This window comes from Eurytemora carolleeae, unplaced genomic scaffold (assembly GCF_000591075.1).
Source record: "Eurytemora carolleeae unplaced genomic scaffold, Eaff_2.0 scaffold204, whole genome shotgun sequence".
Lineage (NCBI taxonomy): Eukaryota > Metazoa > Arthropoda > Copepoda > Calanoida > Temoridae > Eurytemora > Eurytemora carolleeae.
The window spans coordinates 365,461-388,180 of NW_019396099.1; the positions used below are offsets into that span (position 1 = coordinate 365,461).

Consider the following 22,720-nt stretch of genomic DNA (forward strand, 5'->3'; position numbering starts at 1 on the left):
CTAACAATTAAAACTGTTAAAAAATCCACGAAATAATTATTATTATTTATAATGTTGAAATTAAAGTAATATATTCGCCCTGAGAGCTAAATATTGATTATCGATTCTTTTAGAATTAAATGAATTTAATTTTCGTTTAAAACCTTGCTGGATACTGGACACTGGGGGTTGGGCGAGGTTGGGGAGGTGGTTGGTAGTGAAAGCCTGGGAGGTATATAAGTATCAGGGGATATATTTAAATTTTTTTCATCTCTCTATTCAATTGAAACATAAATGTAATATTTTGATGATAGAACGGCAGGGGGGGGGGGGTGGACAGGGTAATTATAATATTTGTTTTCTTTGTTGCAAAATTACTCTTTTTAATTTTAGCATTTGTGAAGAAATGTTTATGAGTTATTCCCTTTGGCATGTAAATCTAATCTTAAAAGGGAATGCAGACATAATTTCATGAAACTATGTATTAGCAGATGACAAGCTTGACATCGGTATACACAGATCTTTAATTGTAAAACCGGTTATTATTGTTAACACATTTAATTGCAAGGAGTTTTATTTTAAAAAAATGATTATCTATTTTGTCAGAAAACATAGAAAATAAATATTTGCATTCTAATTTTCAGAAAACCAGGTTTGAAATAGAATATTTAAAATTTGGTGTTGATGTTTGTTCAAACCACAAAAAAGGAAATAAAGCAGACTTTAACAATCAACATTTGGAATTCCAGACATTCTGGTTTGGTAGAAAGGAATTTAGTCTTCGTAACAAACCGAAATTTTCTGATCCCTATATCTCTGCAACCTGATGGTATAAACTTTTGATATTTCAAATTTTGAATATATAACCTGACAAAATACGTATTTTGAAATATCTAAGGTTTACCCCATCGGGTTGTAAAGATAATGGGATAGAAAACCAGAGTTTGTGTCAAAGACTCAATTCCTTCCCATTAAGTTCAAACTGTACACTAGTGTACACTATTGTACACTAGTGTACATTCCATTTTCCCGGTGTAGCGTTACATCCAGACCGTGCGTTATATTTGGTCCGGGTGAGTGTTACATGTGAAATCCATGTACAAAATTGATAGGAGGGGGGTCAAAAAATCGCATATTAGGAAATTACCGCTGGTTATGTACAAAAATGATAGAACGGGGGGGAAACAAAAAATTTTAACAGTTTCAATAACAATGATAATGTGCATGCTTTGGGTCCATCAAAGTAAACAATTTTTTGACCCCCCCCCCTTCCCCCTCCAATCAATTTTGTACATGGATTTCACATGTAACACTCACCCGGACCAAATATAACGCACGGGCCTTATTTAACGTAACACCGGCATTTTGGCATTCAAATTTTGCAAAAGAAAGTTCTTCCGCCGGGAAAATGAAAATAATGTTCATGTTGGCCCTTTTCTCGTGCTTCTGTATTCCATTTATATTTTATTAAGAATATTCTCTCTTAAAATTTGTTTTAGAATAACATTTCTAAAAGAAATATTTTCTTTTCAATCTTCCAAAGTTTTTTTTAATCTAACTTTGGTTAATTTCCATTGAAAATGATAAGATGGTTGAATTATGTAGAATGTTTTACTGGATATTTTTAATGAAAAATTGTAATTAATTTTTTCAAGCATCATCATTTTACTAAGATTTCACGTTAATGACAACCTAGAGTTCTAAAATACATCTTAAACCAAATCATTGGTATAATGTAGCGTGATCAAGATATCTGTGAAATATATGTCGTCTTTGTTTTCCTTTTAATTATTCGGAATATCGTCTTTATTTTTTCTTTTAATTATTCTAAATATTGTCTTTGTTTTTTGTTTTACTCAGTAAAATTTGAAATCGTTAAAACTGATGATATGAAACTGGTTTATATTTCTCACATACAGGGTGTCCCACAAAATGAAACAGTTTAAAGATCGTCTATTATATCTAAACAAATTTGCGGCATTCATTTGTCAGCATACTTTAACAAACAAACACTAAATTTCCCAAGTCCTGAGATTTCCAGAATGTGGTCTGTATTTGTACTTATAAACTTTATGTGCTCAAAAACTTGGTTAGGATTTCAATTAAAACAGAAATTGTCAAAATATGAACGAAACGAAAAAAGGCACATTTTGGAAATGCGAGTCATGGAATATAATAAATTGAAGAAAATCACTTCGAAAATTGTTTGACAAATTAATTTCCGCAAGCTATTTCAATGATTAACAACGACCTAAAGTCGTCTCTCAACTGTCGTTTCGTTAGACAGCCTGTATTCAACGTTGTGCACGAAGATGAATAATACGATATCGAAAACCGGCCACTTCAACGGTCAACCCTACTTTTTTGTAAGATTTGTTCTTGCTTCGAAGCCAGTGGATGATATCCCCCCTCCCCCCCCCCACCAGGAAAGTGTTCAACAATCTATATATTTTTGTTCTTAAATTAATATCCGCAGCTTAAAACGAAGTAAATCGTTTTTATAAAAAATTCATTACAAATATTTTCAATATCCGGAAAAGCTTGTCTCAAAAATAAAATCTAATATCAATTTAATTTACACTATATAAAAGCAAATCGAAATAAATGTTTTTTAAAACCTTTTAACTATTTTTATTTTTTAAATGAAACAATCTACAGCTTTGCGCTGGCTTGTCTAAAATTTAGTTCTGAATTTTTTTCCAAATCAAAACTTTCCGTTTTTCACTTCAAATAGTGTATTTTTTGTTGACTATAGAATACTGCAATTAATAAAAATTATTTTTGTATTTTTTTCAGTTATACATTTCATTTAATATTTAATTATTTTGCCAACTGTCAGTTTATCTAGTTTGGAAATCTGGATTTACAGAGACTATCAACGTTAATTCAAGTGAACATGGAGGCATTTCAGATTCACAACAGTACCCCTACCAAGTTTTAACTGATCTGGAATGTGCGAAATATCAATATATTTTTTGAAAATTCGTTATTTTTGGTGTTGATTGTTTAGTACCAGTGGCTTGCAGATTTCGTGCTTCAGAAACAGTGGAAAAAATTGTCATAATTCAACACTTTTTAAGCTAGAAAAACGAGGATATCTCCCACATTATTGATCAGATCAAAATTTAACGGGTAACGTAGTGAAGGGTCACTTAAAATTGCAGAACAGTCTCTTTTAGAAGTATTGTATTAAGAGTTATAAAGGTTATCTTTCATTCAGAGAGCTGTTTACAACTGAAAACTGTTTGTATAATGTCATTTGAATTGATTTACTGCATAATTGATCACTAATTGATTATCAATCTATTTTAGAGAGATTGTATATGCGTAACTGTATGTGCGTTAATCCACGAATCACTTTTACAAAAAAACCACAATTGACAATAATCAATTTTTAGAATAAAAAAGAATATCTTATTGATCCTTGATCAAACAAAGGTATAAAGGGTACTGCCACAAACAAAGGTATAAAGGGTACTGCCACAAACAAAGGTATAAAGGGTACTGCCACAACCAAAGGTATAAAGGGTACTGCCACAAACAAAGGTATAAAGGGTACTGCCACAAACAAAGATATAAAGGGTACTGCCACAAACAAAGGTATAAAGGGTACTACCACAAACAAAGGTATAAACGGAGCTGCCACTCAACTATTATAAATCTGAGATCTTGTCTTCGATCTCTTTAAGATCAAAAAGTAAAACGATAAATCATTCAATTTTTTTCTGATTTTGAATTAATGAATAAATGAATGGATTAATTAATAGGTTTTTGTTTTTACAAATGTTGCGTTATAGACATGCTTAATGATATCAATATATTCAGATTTGGTCTCGATATTTCACAATACATTTAGAACATGATTAACACTAGTAATTTACATATGGATATATAAATACAATATATTTAGGATATCGTTAACCCTAGCTTGTACTATAGATATATAAATACAATTTATTTAGGATATCGTTAACCCTAGCTTATCCTATGGATATTGATATATTTAGGATATCGTTAACCCTAGCTTGTCCTATGGATTTACGTCTCTACCCTCTGGATAAACAAGTTTGTGTTCTACAGATTGCCAGCTGTAAGTATCTTTATTATTTTTTATTATTAATTTTTGAAAACTATAATTATGGACAAGACTTTTTCCTATTTCTGGTTAAGTTTACACGAAAACAAAAAGAAGCTGTTAATTGACAGCTGCTCTCTGTTTCCATGTTTAAATGTATCCATGCTGTGTGAAAGCTTGGTAGAAATAAAAAATCGAAATCGAAAGTCGTCATTATTGTATTGATATATACGAAGACGACTGTATACTTACCTAAAAGTTCAACGCTTGCAAAAAAATTGGAAAATATACAAATAATTCGAAAATGAATTGTAAAAAGAATATTTAAAAATCCTGATAAATTTCTTAATCAAGTTTTGACTGAAAATAACTTCAGTTTAGAATTAAATATCATTATTATTATACATTTTTTACAAAATCAAGACTCTGACTCTGTAACGTTGATCTATAGAGCTAATTGTAAAATCAATTAAGGGTGATCTTGAAATGCAAAGTGTACTAAAATCTTTAAAAAGCAGGTAGAAATTCTTTTAAGATTGAAATAAGATCGTTTCATGAATATTCATCTAAATATAAACAACTGTTTCTTGGACTGGTAGAATTGCAAACTTTCTTGTTAATTGTATTCAAGAGACAAATTAACTTTGAACGGAAGAAAATAATTTGATATCGCCTCTCTCTGATTTATACATGATGTATAGTACTCTCTGATTTCTATATGACTAGAAATTCAAGGCGCTTCGCGCCCTTCTTTCTAGCCTAAGAGGGCGCTTCGCGCCCATCTTCTAAATTAGTTGTGAACATGTTCTCTTTGTGTACATCGTAAAACAAAACAAAAATAATTCGCGGATTTTTACAAAAAATTTCGCGGATTTTCAAAATTTTTAAAAGGGATGGATTGAAAATTGTAAGATTTAACAGACAAGTTAGAAATAAAACTGGGTTCTGGAGATAAACTTGTTTGCAGGATATATTTAGGATAAATACAATATCTCAAGGTAAACAAGATCAACATTTTGGTCCAACAAGAAACAAATTTCCCATATAAGAGGAGACTATTCCTAACACAAGAGCAACTATTCCCACAACAAGATCAACTTTTCCTACAAGATGATCTATTCCAACAACAAGATCAACTATTCCTACAATAAGATCAACTATTCCAACAACAAGATCAACTATCCATACAACAAGATCAACTATTACTACCAAGCAAGAACAATTCTGTTATAAAAAACGATCAGTCTACATTCACATATTCACATATTGGAAGAATAAAAGATTTTTCCATTTCCAAGACTTTGATTTAAAATCCTTTCCTGGATTAAAATAGAAAAGCAATCTAAAATCAGACATTCAAATTATTTCACAATTGATAAATTATTCGGAAAATATATAAAAATGTAATTCTATTTTTATTTACGTGTTAGTAACATTATATATTATACATTATATTCTCTGGGGACAGATCTTATACATTCACTGTATATCTAATTTAAAAACATTATAATCTTCTGTGGGCCACAGAAAACAATGAATACAACGAATTTTAACTTAATTAGACTGCTTTCAGGCGTCTACCTTTTACAGAGTTTTGTGCACTACGCTGAATAATAATTTTTTTTTGGTATTTCAAAGTAATTTTTAATTAAAGATTGTGATAACTCACTCTATATCAATTACTAGATAAACGTTACGTACATTTTTTTATTGAAAATAAGAAAAAAATAACAAAATAAAGTAAATTTTCAAAACTTTAAAATTTCCATATCGGCAAAATAAAATTTTTGCATTAAGGTATAGATTCCCTCTGGGGGTTTCAAAATAAACTTTTGCAAAATATTCTTAAATTTTGCAAAGATTCCTACCCAACATGACATCTTACACAATTTGTTATGTCAAGGATAAAAGAGTCAAACATTGCATAAAATATTCAAATTGTATTTGAAAGTTATGATATCTACATATTTCAAATTAAACTTCAACTTTCCTAAAAAACTGTATTTTCTTTAAGTAAAAATAACCTTCCAAATATTATTAAAATGACATTTTGATAACTAAATAAAAAGTAAGGAAAGATTAAGCTATGGAATGAATAAGAAAGGATAGAGTAAGGAAGGATTGATAAAGGTAGGTTTGATGAATGGAAAGATTGTGTAAGAAAGGATTGAGTAAGAATGGCTTGAGTAAGAAAGGATTAAATAAGAAAGGATTGAGTAAGAAAGGATTGAGTAAGAAAGGATTGAGTAAGAAAGGATTGTGTAAGAAAGGATTGTGTAAGAAAGGATTGTGTAAGAAAGGGATTGAGTAAGAATGGCTTGAGTAAGAAAGGATTAAATAAGAAAGGATTAAAGTAAGAAAGGATTGTGTAAGAAAGGATTGTGTAAGAAAGGATTGAGTAAGGAAGGATTAAGTAAGGAAAGATTGAATAATGAAGGATTGAGTAAGAAAGGATTGAGTATGGAAGGATTGAGTAAGAAAGGATTGAGTAAGAAATGATAGAGTAAGAAAGAATTAATTAAGAAAGGATTGACAAAGAAAGGATTGAGTAAGAATAGATTGAGAAAGAAAGAACTGAGTAAGCAAGGATTGACTATGAAAGAATTGAGTAAGAGTAGATTGAGTAAGAAAGGACTAAAAAAGAAAGGATTAAGTAGAAAGAATTGAGTAAGAAAGGATTAATTAAGAAAGGATTGAGTAAGGATGGATTAATGAAGGAAGGATTGAGTAAGAAATGATTGAGTAAGAAAGGATTAAATAAGAAAGGATTAAGTCTGAAAGGATTAAGTAAGGAAGGATTGAGTAATAAAGGATTGAGTGAAAATAGATTGAGTAAGAAAGGATTAAGTAAGAAAGGATTGAGTAAGGAAGGATTGAGTAAGAAAGGATTGAGTAAGGAAGAATTGAGTAAGAAAGGATTGAGTAAGAAAGGATTGAGTAAGGAAGGATTCAGTAAGAAAGGATTGAGTAAGGAAGAATTAATTAAGGAAGGATTGACTAATAAAGGATTGAGTAAAAATAGATTGAGTAAGAAAGGATTAAGTAAGAAAGGATTGAGTAAGGAAGGATTGAGTAAGAAAGGATTGAGTAAGGAAGAATTGAGTAAGAAAGGATTGAGTAAGGTTGTATTCAAATTATGCTGAAGCTGAGAGAAAGTTTAGAAAATGTTAAATGTTTCCAAGAATCTGGTTTGGTTTGGTTTGGTATAGAGGTCGTGGTGCAAACTTTGATAGAGATCATATTCCTGTTTTAGGATTATACATAATTAGATACCGAGGTTTAGTTCCCATCTAATTTAAGGGGAAACTAGATAAAATAGAAAAATAAACATTAGATTTCAGAATTTTCTTTTTCTAATATTATTTTGTATAGATGGGTGGGCAACAGATGATCTTGTTTACAAATGGAAGGATGTTGATCCTGTTCAGATTGTTCCTGGTCTTCATCTTCCAAGGTATGTACGCTTTAACCTTATGTACACATATATATGCAAAAGTATGCTTAAATATTGCAAGGATACGTTATAACCTTGCATGCAACTTTCGTACAACAGTATACTTTTACATACAGTACAATTGTACACTTTAATCATGTGAAGTTGGCTACAATCACTAGTTACCTTTGGGATGGATTGGGTAACAAACAGCAATATACGTTTATTTTGAGACCGTCAACGAACTGAAATAATAGTTCATGAAGAAAAATAAATATAAAAAAAGAACAAACAGATGTGTTTAAAAAGAACAGTTAATTCTTCTTCTTCAACTTGCATGAAACTTGCAGAAAATAATAGATAAAGTTGTTATTTTTTTATTTTTGTTTTCATGTTTTTTTTATAGTTTTTTTTTAACATCATCTTCTAATTTTCTCGCAATTTTTGCATGAAATAATCGTAAACGGCTCGTTAATGGCTTTAGCCGTTAACAATTGCTAAAATGTCTTTTGTTAATATCGTTAATAAGATTCCAGATCGTTAATAAGCTGTAATCTTTTAAAAGAATGAAAAATACCGTTAACTAAAAATGAACGGAACAAAAACGAACAGATACCTGAAAAGCTGGTCTTTTTAACGAATTTAGTTAACCATTATAGAACTGTTGGAAAATTGATAAATTTGCCCAGCCCCACCTTTAGTTGACGTTTTGAATTTGATTTCTCATTTACGGAATTGTAAGTATATGCACAAAACGTTGTATATTTTTGGCAATTATCACTTCTCAGTCGCAAACCATTTGTTTTGGTAGACATGAAGAAAAATAAATATGTTTCCTTGCAATTCTATGTTTACATTGCTTTGATTTTTCTTTGGGTTGTATCCATTAATCTCCAGTAGAGAGAAGTCTGGAGGCTTTAATTCCAGGCAACTTTTCTACTCAACATTATTTACTTTTTATCAAGGGATTATTTTTTATATTTATTAGCCTTTAAGCCAGAACTTTTGTGCTGTGAATCATATATTAATCCTCATCTTACGCTGATCCACGGATTAATTAAATTCACCCTTTGATATTTGATATTTACAGGCGACGTTGAGATTAAGTCTTGAAGATTAGACCATTTCTTTATTTCTTTGTTTTGGTTATTAAGTTAAAGACCTCCATATAAGAAGAAATTATTAAATCCGTACACACTGGACCTTTTGGTTCATTTGAAGTCCTTACAAGACTTGAAGTAAGCTATAGAGGAAGTTGTACGGTATGTATACAAAGACCACTGATAGCAAAACAAAATTTATAATTCCCTCCTATGAAGCTTAAATCGTATAGGGATCCCGTTTTCCAGGATTTACAAAATTTATACATTTTGTAAGTGAAATTATCTTTTGTTTAGATTTACCCTTGAGCAGTACAAAAGTGCGTACTGCAATGTAATAACAAATACTGGTAAGCATTTTTTTTTACAAATTCTTCATTTTTAATGTTAAGAATAAGATAAGGATGGTTAAAGAATAAGATAAGAATAATTAAAGAATAAGATAATGATGTTTAAAGAATAAGATAAGGATGGTTAAAGAATAAGATAATGATGTTTAAAGAATAAGATAAGGATGTTTAAGGAATAAGATAAGGATGTTAAAAGAATAAGATAAGGATGTTTAAGGAATAAGATAAGAATGTTTAAAGAATAAGATAAGGATGTTTAAAGAATAAGATAAGGATGTTTAAAGAAGAAGATAAGGATGTTTAAAGAATAAGATAAGGATGTTTATAGAATAAGATAAGGATGTTTAAAGAATATGATAATGATTTTTGAAGAATAAGACGAACATATTTGAAGATTAAGAATACTAAATGCAAGAGTAAATATATATCTCATATTTAAGAAACAATTGAGTATATTTAAAGGTTATACGCAGATTTAAAAAAAATCATATTTAACGTAAAACGTACAGTTTAAAAGTAAAGCTTTAAAAGAAAAGATGGATATGTTTTGTTAAAACTAGAATGGAGTATTCTAGTTTCTAAACAAGTCTTGAAACTTTCTAATTTATTTTATAAAGTTAGAAGAAGGATATTGACAGATTTGAAGTGTTATGAAAAAAAAAATTTAGTTAAACAATGTAGAAATAGTAAAAGTTTAAATCATACGAAGTAATATTTACATTTAATATTACAAAATTCTAATTTAAATTCAAATTCATAAATTTCATAACTTTTGACAACTTCAAAACATTAAAATAGAAAAAAATATTATAAACATGTTTCTTTAACAAAATGTTCAAAATATTTTATTGAATTTAGCAAAATTATGCAACCTTTTTTAAAAGTTTTTTTTCAAATATAAATATAGTTTTTTTAGTTGTTTATTTTATCTTTTTTGAACATTGTCTTAAAAGATGGATTGTGTTTAGTTGAACATTATGGTGTAAAAACAAACAAACAGACAAACAAACAGACAGACAAACAAGCCAAATTTATATATAGATGTATGTATAGTTTGAGTGTATAGTCGACCCCCAGTATAAGTAGTTGGTCTCCCTAGACCCAGCCCTTTCAACTTTATATATAAATGATCTGGTGTGTCAAAAGTAGATGTGGAGGGGGGGGGGAGGATATATAGTCGCAATGTAATGGATTGAAGAGAGGATGGGGTATAAAAAAACGCTATAACATATAAAACGCCAGTAACGAAAAAACGCTACACTCTTAAACGCTAGTAAAGAAAAACGCAACTCTATCATAACATCATAATATCAGGTTTAAACTGGAGAATGCATTATAAATTGTCTTTTCTATAGATCGTTACATACAGGGGTATGGAGTAGGATAGGGGGGGATGAGATGGAATTGTGTTATAAAATGTTATAAATATTTAGTATGGTCTCAAAAATATTGTTAAAGAAACATACGACTAAATACTCAATAAAAACAGCTCTAAAAACAGTTTAAAAAAATCTGAATTGGTTAAATTTAAAGATAAGGCTAGATTCGAACTCGTCCAAATTTTCCAAGTTTAATATGTTGGCGAACCATGTTGGTAATTTATTCTAAATTAAACGTGAGATGGCAAACAAAAAAAAGCAAGGTCTAAAGACGCATTATCAAGCAACCCTTCATTGGCATGCGTGTTTCACAAGTCACAACGGTACCATTGAAAGCTTAGCCTGATAAATTAGATATGCATTTTTTACTGATCATTTTTATTTATGGTTTCTCCACAAATGTTACTCGAGCATTTCTTGCTTCGGAAGTAATTAATAAATTATTAAAATTAAAGATTTCTAAAGCTTAATAAACCACGTTATTGTTTATCAGATACAGGTAGTTTTCAAGGGTACCCTTGTGAATCGTGCATGTCCCTTTTTGAAATAAATTTAGAGCAGATTATAGTTTGTTATCTGGGTTAAAACAAGAATAATTTTTCTTTTTTCTTGTAAATTTCCGATTTTATAGATAGTTTGATAATGGTCAAATTTCAAGAAACGGATACAGTGGAAACCGCCAAAAAAGTTTCTGAAATTTTTTTTCGGAAATAAAGTCCTAAAATTTGGCATTGAAAAGTCCTTTTTTTAAACGTCTAAGACTTTTTTCTTCGGATTTATATTCTTCAAAACTTTAGTTTCTGTGATCTTATTTTCTGAGATTTATTGGCAGTCCCCACACTAATTTAGGAAAAAAATTTAAAACTCGGAACTTTTTTGTCATAAGACTTCAGAAAATTGGGAATTTTTTACCAGAGTTTTTATTTCCATTTTTTTCCAACAACATTTTTTTTCTCGTGACTTTCTTATAGATCAATTCGATACAGTTCAGCACAATATTTTATATACATTTAGTACAAGTGCTTATGTACAGGTGAATACAGTTGTCTGAAGGTTGAACTGATCTTTAAGCGTGAGTTCTCCTACTACCTCATCACTATATATGTTCCTTGCTGTATGCTAGTTATAGTTTCATGGGTCTCATTCTGGTTAGATCAGAACGCAATTCCAGCAAGGTAAAAATGATGATGATGATGATGATGATAATGATGATCATTATATTATATCATTATTAATATTAATAAATAATTGATCATTATTCATAATCAAGATATGATCATCATATTATGATGTTGATGCTAATAATGATTATGATGATAATGATGATAATGATCCTTATATAAATGATGAACCTGCTCGTTATGATGATGATGATGATGATGATGATGATGATGATGATGATGATGATGATGATGATGATGATGATGATGATGATGATGATGATGATGATGATTATCCCTGGGGGTGACTACCCTATTGACGATGTCGACGCAAACCTCTGGTATATCTGCCCAGCTGCCCCCTGTATCCTATACTAAGGTATACCATGCCCAAAAAGTCACCCTATCCCTATTTTTCCAAATACTTACGAAGTTTTAGAGCAACTTTTTTTTTAATAAATGATGTTACGACCATGTCAGATGAAATTTATAGGAAATCAATAATTGCTAAATTTAGTTTAGATGAATTCACAATAGAAAGACGAATTAGTGAATGCAGCGTTGTGTTTTGTAAAATAGATATGCACTGATGCAGTATTCACGGCATTCAGTAGAACTTGATGTTAAAATATTTTCGCATTTAATCCACGGTCATTTTAGTTCACACAGTAAAAACTGCACAATTGCGTTATCAGGTTCCTTTGTAGTCGATAAAATGTAAAAGGATTACAGAGTAACATTGTGAATTCTTTTTAAACCCTATTGTGTTCCAGAAGAGTCTCAATCTTTTCTACAAAAGTTAGAAAATTAAAACATCACTTACACATCAGTGCAAATAGATTATCAAGTAAAGAGGTGGCAACAGAGAAATGGACCAAGTATACACAACGTTACAAGTGCCAAATATAATAAGAAAAACGAAAAAATTGTCACAATAGTTGACACATTTTCCAAGATTAAATAAAAGAGTGTAAAAACAGATAAAATTGCACTTATTTTACTGTAAGAAAAGCACTTTATTCTAAAATTATTACGATTATTAACAATTTTGACGGATACAAAAATCGAATTGACACTTGTTACGTCAGAATACAGCTGTACTGAGAGTGTACAAATTATACGTTGCAATCTATTGTAATAGAATGTATTTATATCAGATTAACTTATTTAAAGAGACAACTCGCGCAATCTTCATTTTGGTGACGATGAACCTGTCTAATTTTAGTTCTATCTGAAAATTTGTATCTTTGCAAAAAAATGGTCTTTTCAAACTTAAAAACATTAGATACCATTCTTTATCTCAATACAGAATTGATGAGAATCGTTTAAATGAACATTTTTGATTCTTTTTTACAGTTCATATTTTTAGGCGATAGATGTTTGGACCGGGGCCTGTCAGGGATTTGTATTCTGCGCGCTCCTGGAGTTTGCTTTAGTTAACTATGCTAGCAGGTAAATTCACATGTTGTGTGTCTGTACCAAAAGAGTGTGCGTGTGTGATAACGAACTCGTCTGCAAAGCAGTGCGACTGGATTTCTTATGCCAGACCAGCGCCATTGTCTTATTAACAAATACACTTAATGTTGGTGAAATGTCGTCTTATTGACAAATAAACATAATATTGCTGAAATGTTGTCTTATTAACAAATACACATAATATTGCTGAAATGTTGTCTTATTAAAAAATACACATAATATTGCTGAAATGTCGTCTTATTAACAAATACACATAATATTGCTGTAATGTTAATTGTCTTATTAACAAATACACATAATATTGCTGAAATGTCGTCTTATTAACAAATACACATAATATTGCTGTAATGTTAATTGTCTTATTAACAAATACACAAAATATTGCTGAATTGTCGTCTTATTAACAAATACACATAATATTGCTGAATTGTTGTCTTATTAACAAATACACATAATATTGCTGAATTGTCGTCTTATTCCCATAATATTGCTGAAATGTCGTCTTGTTATCCCACATGTTTTAAAAGTATCACTCTTCTGTTTGTATAAGAGCTATTGAGAAGAACAAAAATGTAAAATCTTCTTGAAAGATTCTAAAACTCAACTTATCTTTTTCTGCACGAATACTCAAATATATATTCATATCATTACTTTTACTATTATCCTAATATCATGATATAAAAAAGAAATGATAAAATGAAAGTAAAGGAATTAAGCTTTTGTCACAAAGTCTATTTTGCTAATCTTTATATCTTCACAGCCCGATGTCATATTTGATATTTCAAATTACAAATTCGGGTAGATCAATTAGTATAAGTTTGAAATATAAAAGGTTTAGACCATTAGATTGCAAGAAGTTTGTGGCAAAAACTCATTTCATTTTCTGTAATGTGCACAAACATTTTAACAAAGCCCCAAAACGCACTCCGCTCCGTTATTGTTAAAACTGCAAGCTAATAGACTAAAAATCGTGCAAAGAAAAATTTCAAATTTAATTCTTGAAATTTCCCTTCTAGGTCGGATATGCAGCGAGAACGTGCACGTGAACGGATCGAGAGAGCTCGCAGGGATATTAAATATTTTTGAAAAAATAATAAATTTAATTTGATTTATTTTTTGCATTTATACCATATTTAAAATCAAAATTAATACTTATTTCCCGTTTAATTAATTGACGTCCTAAAAAAGAAAATGCTAAGATATGAAGATTAAATCCGAACATCTAAGTTAAACATACCCTTTAAAAATAATACAGTTGTCTTTAAAGTAAAATCATTTTTAGATATCTCTTTTTTGTTAAAATAATAATGGTAATTCTTAGCGCATTTTCAACACATGCATTACATACTTGTTTAGGAAATTATCTCTGAATATTAATATTAATCAGACAATGGGAGGTTGAGCATACTGATAATAACCATACCAACAATACTTCCAGTTTACCTAGTCAACATTCACAACATTCAGAACATTCACAGCATTCACAGTACACGGCTCTTCTCTCTATGCAGGTATATATCTCTTTTTTAACATTTCTAACATTTCTTTGTAAAATCAAACTACCAAAAGCATTGCAAAATGATACACATTTTGTTCTAAATAATGATTTTATGAATACGCCACAACTTTTTGTATTTCTAAACCCTCTGTTCTTAATATTGAACAGCATTTTCGATATTAATTATGTTAGGGATTCATCAAATAGTATTGACACTTTTAAATCTCGGTTTTTTTACTTTTAATTAGAGTTTCCAACGCAAGTTTACGAGCCCTGTAAACTCCGCACAATTCCCCACAATTCCCCACAATTCTGCGAACAGTTGCGCGTAACGGAATTAATATTGGAAACAACCTTACTTTTAATATACAGTGATAACCAGAAAACTCTGGAATAGGAAAACGACTTTTAGACTCAGGGTATAACTTTAAATAGTCTAATTAACATGAGGCCAACAATTGTACAGTGTAAACAGACCCATTTCACTTAATAAGTGATTTAACAACTTTCTATTAGAGCTATTTTCTTTGTAACAACATCAAATGCACATCACTATTGCTTTAATGTCGTCTTCATATTCTACAATTTTCTGGTTATCACTTTTAAGATGTTAAACACATGGTAAAAAAGTACATTTTCAATAGGGTTTCTTTCATTGCATTGTAACAAATTCTTACTCGATCGGAATAAGACATAACCCTAACCATTCAATATTTATTTTATGTCCTAATTCTAAATACAGCTTACAGGGTTCAAACAGTTTAAAAAAGCAGAATGTTGGCGCAGTTCAGCCTCAGGTTTAAAGAAGTTTTCGCCCAAAGTAGCATCAATATTTTTCCAAGAGAGTTTGCAACCTTTTGATCTTTGTAGGTAAAACATACAAACTTTAAATAAATGACCGGCAAAGAGAGGCCGGGTTGCTAAAAAGAAAGGAAATACTTACTCAGCGCTGCCAAGGTTACTTAAAGTTATTCCAACCGTTTACCCGCACTTGAACGATTTTAACGGGAAACTAAATTTTCGTTCTTAAAGTCGATCCATGCTCAACTTAGAATCTCAAAACCAAACTAAGAAAATTCCCGTGGATCTCCCGAGTTCCCCGATTAAACTTTGATGCGAATCGGTCCAGGGGTTCCTGAGTTATGATCGGACAAACACCCACACAGAGAGTACAACTATTTTAATCGTGTCCATCAACTAAAAGATCATTTCCGTGGATTTACATTACATAGATTACATTTTAGAAGATAAAGGTTTTGAAAAAATAAAAATTGAAATCTTTGTATTTTTGTTTTTCAAGTTTTACACACATTTTTAACGCTAGGTCCGGAGGAACATCACCTCTATTAATTTTGTGGAAAGTTATTCTTGGTTTCATTTTAAGATAAAACTCTAAATTCAAATTCAAATTTTAGAAAGATATTAAAATTGTATTTGTTTGCAATAGTTTCGGGATTAAATAGCTAATTGTATATAAAATTAAATCTTTTTTGATAAAAAGTCACTATAACTTGATAAATCTGTTGAAACCTTTATACCTAAACCGTATTTTGTATTCAGAATTATCTGTTCCTATAGGTATAACTGTAGACCTTGTAGTAAATACTAACAATATGTTTTTATCCCCAAACATTATTGAAAATATTAAATAATTATTAGAAAAAGAGGAAACATATATTGAATAAATCTTATCAAGGCTAATTTCATTCTTTCTTAAATGTAAATATGTGTATTGGTTAGTTTTCAAACGATTAATTTGACTTTAAAACAGTTCACCAAAAAATTGAAATCTTCAATATAGTTCCAAATCATATGCTTTTTAAGTTTTCTTTTTAAAATGTTAGCTTTAAAAAATACTAAATCAAAACGGAGAACAAAACACGTTTTTAGAATTTTTTGGACAGCTTAATCCTAGCAAACTTTTTACAGTCCTCCTAACCCCTGCAGGGTATGACCAATACAGGATATCGAAGAGAAATTAGATAAATCCGTAGCTAGGTCTGGTTAAGAAGGAATATCAATGCTTAATCACGTGATTAACAATACAGTTCTGACTACTGAGATGGAATTTAAAGAATTTGAGCCGCGGTTTAAATCCGCCAAAAATCCGCCAAAATCCGCCAAAACCCGGTTTAAATTTAGTGCCGGCTTAAATCTTGAAACATTTGATACAATTTTAAGTGGAACCAACCATATTTAAACCGCGGCTTAAATTTAAACCGCCGCTCAAATTCTTTAAATTCGGCCACGGGATTCCTATTTAGAGTTTTACAATTTAGGTTCAAATATCTTGTGAACATTCCTTGCCATACATATACTGTGGTTTTGGAATTTTATTTAAGTGAAATGCGGTGTTTTCATTTTATTTTACACGGAATAAAACCAGAAATGAAAGTTTCCTGTTCTGTATGTATGTACTATGTACAAACAAAATTTAGGGAAATTGAATTCTAAAATTCTTTCCTTTGAAGCTCCCCGGAAGGAAGGAAGGACGCATAAAAAATATCAAATATCTTATTTTCTTTTCCCCTATCCCCATTCCTCGATGCAAGGGAGTGTAAAGGAAAAATGAAAGGGGGTATAGGATTAAACTTGAGAATCTCAGACGTTGAACGATACATATAAAACATCTATCTGACGTTTCTGTCTCGAGAAATTGATATAAAACTGTGTCAAATTATACAAAATTTCATATATATACAATTTTGTATAGAAGTAGTAGGTTTAAACTGATCATATTCAGCAAATACGCAACCAATCTGAGAACGAGTATATCCCACAGGAGCCTGGGAATCTTAGGTTTGCTCATATTATAATTTTCAATAGATATAATTGATAATATTTTTACATATAGTCCGTATTACATCACCAGAACTTCAGCCAATGGCAGTGCAGTTTACTGTTCACGTGATTTCCGTCTGTATTGCAGTTTTATATGAATTTCTCGAGACAGGAACATCAGATAGATGTCTTATATGTATCGTTCAACTCCTGAGATTCTAAGGTTTCATCCTATACCCCCTTTCATTTTTCCTTTACAGTCCCTTTAAAGGGACTTTTAGCGTGATTTCAAGTGACACTCTGTGACTCTACGCAAAGAATTCTCGCTTCACAACGGGTTGTCTGATCAAGTATGAAAAATATATCTATGTTTGTAATTTCAAAACTTATTATTTTCAATTGTGGGTTCTCTACAAATGTAAAAAAAGAACCCATATACACTTTTTGTTGTTCTTCTTCAAGTAATTTGGGAAATTGGGTTTTTGCGTCAGTTCTCCCCCTTCACTTCTCTGAAATGATAAAATTTCCCTCAAAATCCCCCAAATTTCCCCCAAGCTATTTCTAACTTCTCTTATCAGCAATATTCCTTTTCCTGTTGTCACACCACTGCTGCACTAACTTTAGGCTGTATGTATTGTATTTATGGAATTATCGGCGCTTCATGCCACTCTGTTTTATAAGCCTAGATTTATGCTACTTTAGACTTCTGATCTTCATGCCTCTAGGTTGCATGCTACTTTAGACTTCTGATCTTCATGCCTCTAGGTTGCATGCCACTTTAGCCTGAAGGCTTAATGCCGTTAGGTTCATGCCACTGTAGCCTGTAATCTCAATGCCTCTAGGTTTCATGCCACTTTAGCCTGAAGGCTTCATGACTCTAGGTGTCATGTCACTCTAGCCTGTAATCTTCATGCCTCTAGGTTTCATGCCACTTTAACTTGAAGGCTTCATACCTCTAGGTTCATGACACTTTAGCCTTAAGGCTTCATGCCTCTAGGTTTCATGCCACTCTAGTCTGTAGTTTTCATGCCTCAAGGCTTCATGCCACTCTAGCCTGTAGTTTTCATGCCACTCTAACCTGCAGTCTTCATGACACTCTAGTCTGTAGTCTTCATGCCACTCTAGCCGTGGTCTTCATGCCACTCTAACCCGCATTCTTCATGCCACTCTTGCCTGTAGTCTTCATGGCACTCTAGCCTGTAGACTTGATGGCACTCTAGCCTGTAGTCTTCATGCCACTCTAGCCTGTAGTCTTCATGCCACTTTAGCTTGTAGTCTTCAATCCACTCCAACCTGTAGTCTTCATGCCACTCTAGTCTGTAGTCTTCATGTCACTCTAGCCTGTAATCTTCATGCCACTGTAGCTTGTAGTCTTCATGAATCTAGGCTTCATGCCACTCAAGCCTGTCTTCATGCCCCTAGGCTTCATGCCACACTAACCTGTCTTCATGCCACTTCTTATTCTTTCACTTCTTTACTCCAAGAATTGTTTGAGCCAAATTTTTTTTCTTTTTTTTAGAATGGAGGTGAGGCATCTACCCCTCGTGTGTCCCTGAGAGGATACCCTATAGGATACCCTCACCCTCCCTCCTACATGAACCAGTCTACCCCCCTAGAGCGCCCCTGCGAGATCCATTTAGCAAGCAAGGGTGGGTTCGGCTGCTACAGGTCAGGAAATAAGTAAATATTTAAGGAATTAATAAATTAATTATATATTCTTGTTCCAGAACAAATTACGTGATTAAATATTAATTGTGTAATTAATTCAAGAGCATCTTGGAACAAGTAGAGATGGGCTCGTTTTTTACTCTAGTAAATATTCAAGAGTTTTGATTTTATTTTTAAGACTCCACAGCGGTCTGAGATGATTTTTCGTTTTCAAAGAATACAATTTTGAAAAATGACAGACATGATAGATTATTAAGGAACCCTTAACTGCAGTAATTGTCGACAACAAGAGTTGTATGCTTGATGAAAATGGTAACCTTTAAACCTGTCTTTGAACATAAATATTTAAAATATAGATCAATGTTTCGTTCCAATTGCTAGGCTTTGGGGTTTCTTTAAACGTGACTTTCGGATTTGTAAATAAGATGACACTTTTCTAGTTAAAAAATGAGGTTATCATCCTCATTGCTGCTCAAATACAGACTTAAAGGGTACCGTTGTTCATACAGCATATCACTCTTAATTTTAAATGGGAATTTTCTTGGGATCATATTTACAAAAAAAATCATATTCTTGTGAATTGTGAAGCCTCAAAAAAAGTAGAAAAAGTAAAAAAAGTAGAAAAAGTAGGAAAAGTAGGAAAAGTAGAAAAAGTAGGAAAAGTAGAAAAAGTAGGAAAAGTAGAAAAAGTAGGAAAAGTAGAAAAAGTAGAAAAAGTAGAAAAAGTAGGAAAAGTATAAACAAACAATGTCCATCTCTAGGATGAAAGTAGATTAAGTATTTCTAATTAGAAACTAGTAATTCAGATTAACCATGCAGGAGTACTTTCATGGAGAATGTATTACAAGGAGTTGAATATATTATATATTCATGGAGTGTATATTACAAGGAGATAAATATATATCAGATATTCGTGGAGTATAGAATACAAAGATTTAAATATATATTTTCATGGAGTGAGTATAGAATACAAGCTGTTGAATATAGAGTATAATCATGGAATATAGAATACAAGGAGTGAATATAGAATATATTCATGGAGTATAGAATACAAGTAGTTGAATATTGAATATATTCATGGAGTATAGAATACAAGGAGTTGAATATTGAATACATTCATGGAGTATAGAATACAAGTAGTTGAATATTGAATATATTCATGGAGTATAGAATACAAGGAGTTGAATATAGAATATGTTCATGGAGTATAGAATACAAGTAGTTGAATATTGAATATATTCATGGAGTATAGAATACAAGGAGTTGAATATTGAATATATTCATGGAGTATAGAATACAAGGAGTTGAATATATAATATATATTTATGGAGTATAGAATACAAGGAGTTGAATATATCATATATTCATGGAGTATAGAATACAAGGAGATAGATATATATCATATATTCATGAAGTATAGAATACAGGGAGTTGAATAAAGAATATATTCATGGAGTATAGAATACCAGGAGTTGAATATAGAATATGTTCATGGAGTATAGAATACAGGGAGTTGAATACAGAATATAGTCATGGAGTAAAGAATACAAATATTTTCAGAGCTAAATTTATCTTGAATCTCCATGTTTAGAACCAAATCGCTTCTGTCTAAGTTTGCGAGCCGAGCGAAGAGAATTGATGTCATCTCACGATTCATCTTCCCTCTTCTTTTCGCAATCTTCAACCTTGCATACTGGCTCTACTATCTTCTAGCTAAAGGAAGTAACGAAGATTTCGAAGATTAACCAATCAAGCGAATATAAATAGACAACAATTTATTTTAAGCAGATTTAAGAATTTCCGGTGACTCCATTTTAAAGGATAATCAATATTTCATATGTATATTGTACACCCACTTTTCTCATATTTCAGAATTAAACTCGACAATGTAAATAAAAAGAGGTTTCTCTGAAGTATAATTCAAACCCTAATAGATATTTATGGATATAAATCAATTTTCGAGTTTCTAATGATCTTCGCTCTGTGACCAATATATATAATAAAGTGAAATATTGTAAATAATGTTTTTAGAATTACAATTTGAGAACATGACAACTACGAAATAATAAAAATTAACAATTTGATAATGTTCTTCCTAATTTTCAAATAGGTTTAATCATAGTTTAAACATGAAATATACGATACTTATGAGGGTCATTTTTGTTATATCTGCCTATACTCTACCTAAACTCTACGTATTCTTGTAATATCTGCCTATACTCTAACTAAACTCTACGTATTCTTGTATAATATCTGCCTATGCTCTAACTAAACTCTACGTATTCTTGTAATATCTGCCTATACTCTAACTAAACTCTACGTATTCTTGTAATATCTGCCTATACTCTAACTAAACTATAGGTATTCTAGTAATATCTGCCTATACTCTAACTAAACTCTACGTATTCTTGTAATATCTGCCTAGTGCGTATACTCGAACTAAACTTTACGTTAACTATAGATTTCGAATTTTTTTCATTTTAGAAAGAAGAAAATTGCAGTTCATACACAAATGTATATAAATTCAAGGGTTTAGGTAACTGTTGTTAATCGCGTATGGTACTCCTTATGGAAGGTTACAAACCCTTACTTATATTCAATGTTTTCCTCTTTATTTATTCGTAGTTCTGCCGTAAAAGTTGGTGTTAAATGTTTATAGAATGTGTGTTTATGAAACACCAAATACAAGTTCATTTTGGCGGGTATTATTGTAAACATTTATGTGTAGATGTACAGTACAATTTATGTATACCTTTACACAATCAAGTGAAGAATTTAAGTAGGGGGGATAGGGGTTGTGAACATATTTTTTACTATCACTCAGTAAGTTTGTTAAAGGAAAGAATTATGATTATTGCATACTATGCATAAGTTGGCTTAAGGCATTTTTGAAATTTTTGAAATTCCACCGGCAACGCCGAACTCTTCAGCCAAAATCAAGCACGAGTAAACGGCGGGAGTAACTATGAATAATAATATAAACCAATTTCTGAGCAGTTCTAAAATAACACATGGTATTTATACTTTCAAATCATATCCCCCCACTTTAGTTCTACACACATTAACTTTGAATAGAAAAATATTGCAACATATATCACAGATAGGTTTATAAAATTTTATCATGATAATAATGCTATATAGACAATACCACACCTCTACGCCTGTCTATTTAAAATATGCCAATTGACAATCTATATAAGCATACAAACTTTAAATTCAAATTATTGACATCAATTTTAAAATTGTGAATATTTTGCTTTTGAATGTCTCTTTTTAATTCATCAAAAAACTATGTTAGATTGAACAACATGTATATTCAAAATAACATATTAAAATGTTAAAAAATCATTTTAAATGAAATGGCGTTTAAAAATTGGAAATATTAAAAATTTCACAATAATAGTAGACACATGAATACTGAATAGCTGGTTAAAGCTATAATACATTAAGGAGATAATAAAATATCATGTAATTATAATTTATTTATAAAAACTTCCCTGTAAAATAAAAATTACATACAATGGTCTAAATATGTATATTGTAAAAGTGAAAATATGTTCAAAAAATATTGTAAAAAACTGTAAATATGTTAAAAAAATGAAAAAAATTATCTTTATCAGTTAACTGTGATAATGTTTGTGAAAATATTAGAAAATAAATTCTCTTTTTATAATGAAACTATTTAATGTTTTGAATGTATTGAATGTTTTGAATGTATTGAATGTTTCGAATAAAGTGAATGTATTGAGTGTATTGAATGTAGTTAATATAGTGAATGTATTGAGTGCAGTGAATGTAGTGAATGTACTGAATGTATTGAA

General features: G+C 30.6%; 1 protein-coding gene across 1 annotated transcript; it reads left to right on the forward strand.

The window, feature by feature from the left end:
- Nucleotides 1-3,966: 3,966 nt before the first annotated feature.
- LOC111694914 (glutamate-gated chloride channel) lies at nt 3,967-20,983 on the forward strand. Its single transcript, XM_023463971.1, has 10 exons — nt 3,967-4,069; nt 7,427-7,508; nt 8,885-8,937; nt 11,350-11,492; nt 11,769-11,855; nt 12,846-12,928; nt 13,969-14,019; nt 14,340-14,463; nt 18,751-18,899; nt 20,491-20,983. The coding sequence occupies exons 1-10, from the start codon at nt 3,967-3,969 to the stop codon at nt 20,642-20,644; spliced, it is 1,029 nt and encodes a 342-aa protein (XP_023319739.1). The 3' UTR covers nt 20,645-20,983.
- Nucleotides 20,984-22,720: the final 1,737 nt, after the last annotated feature.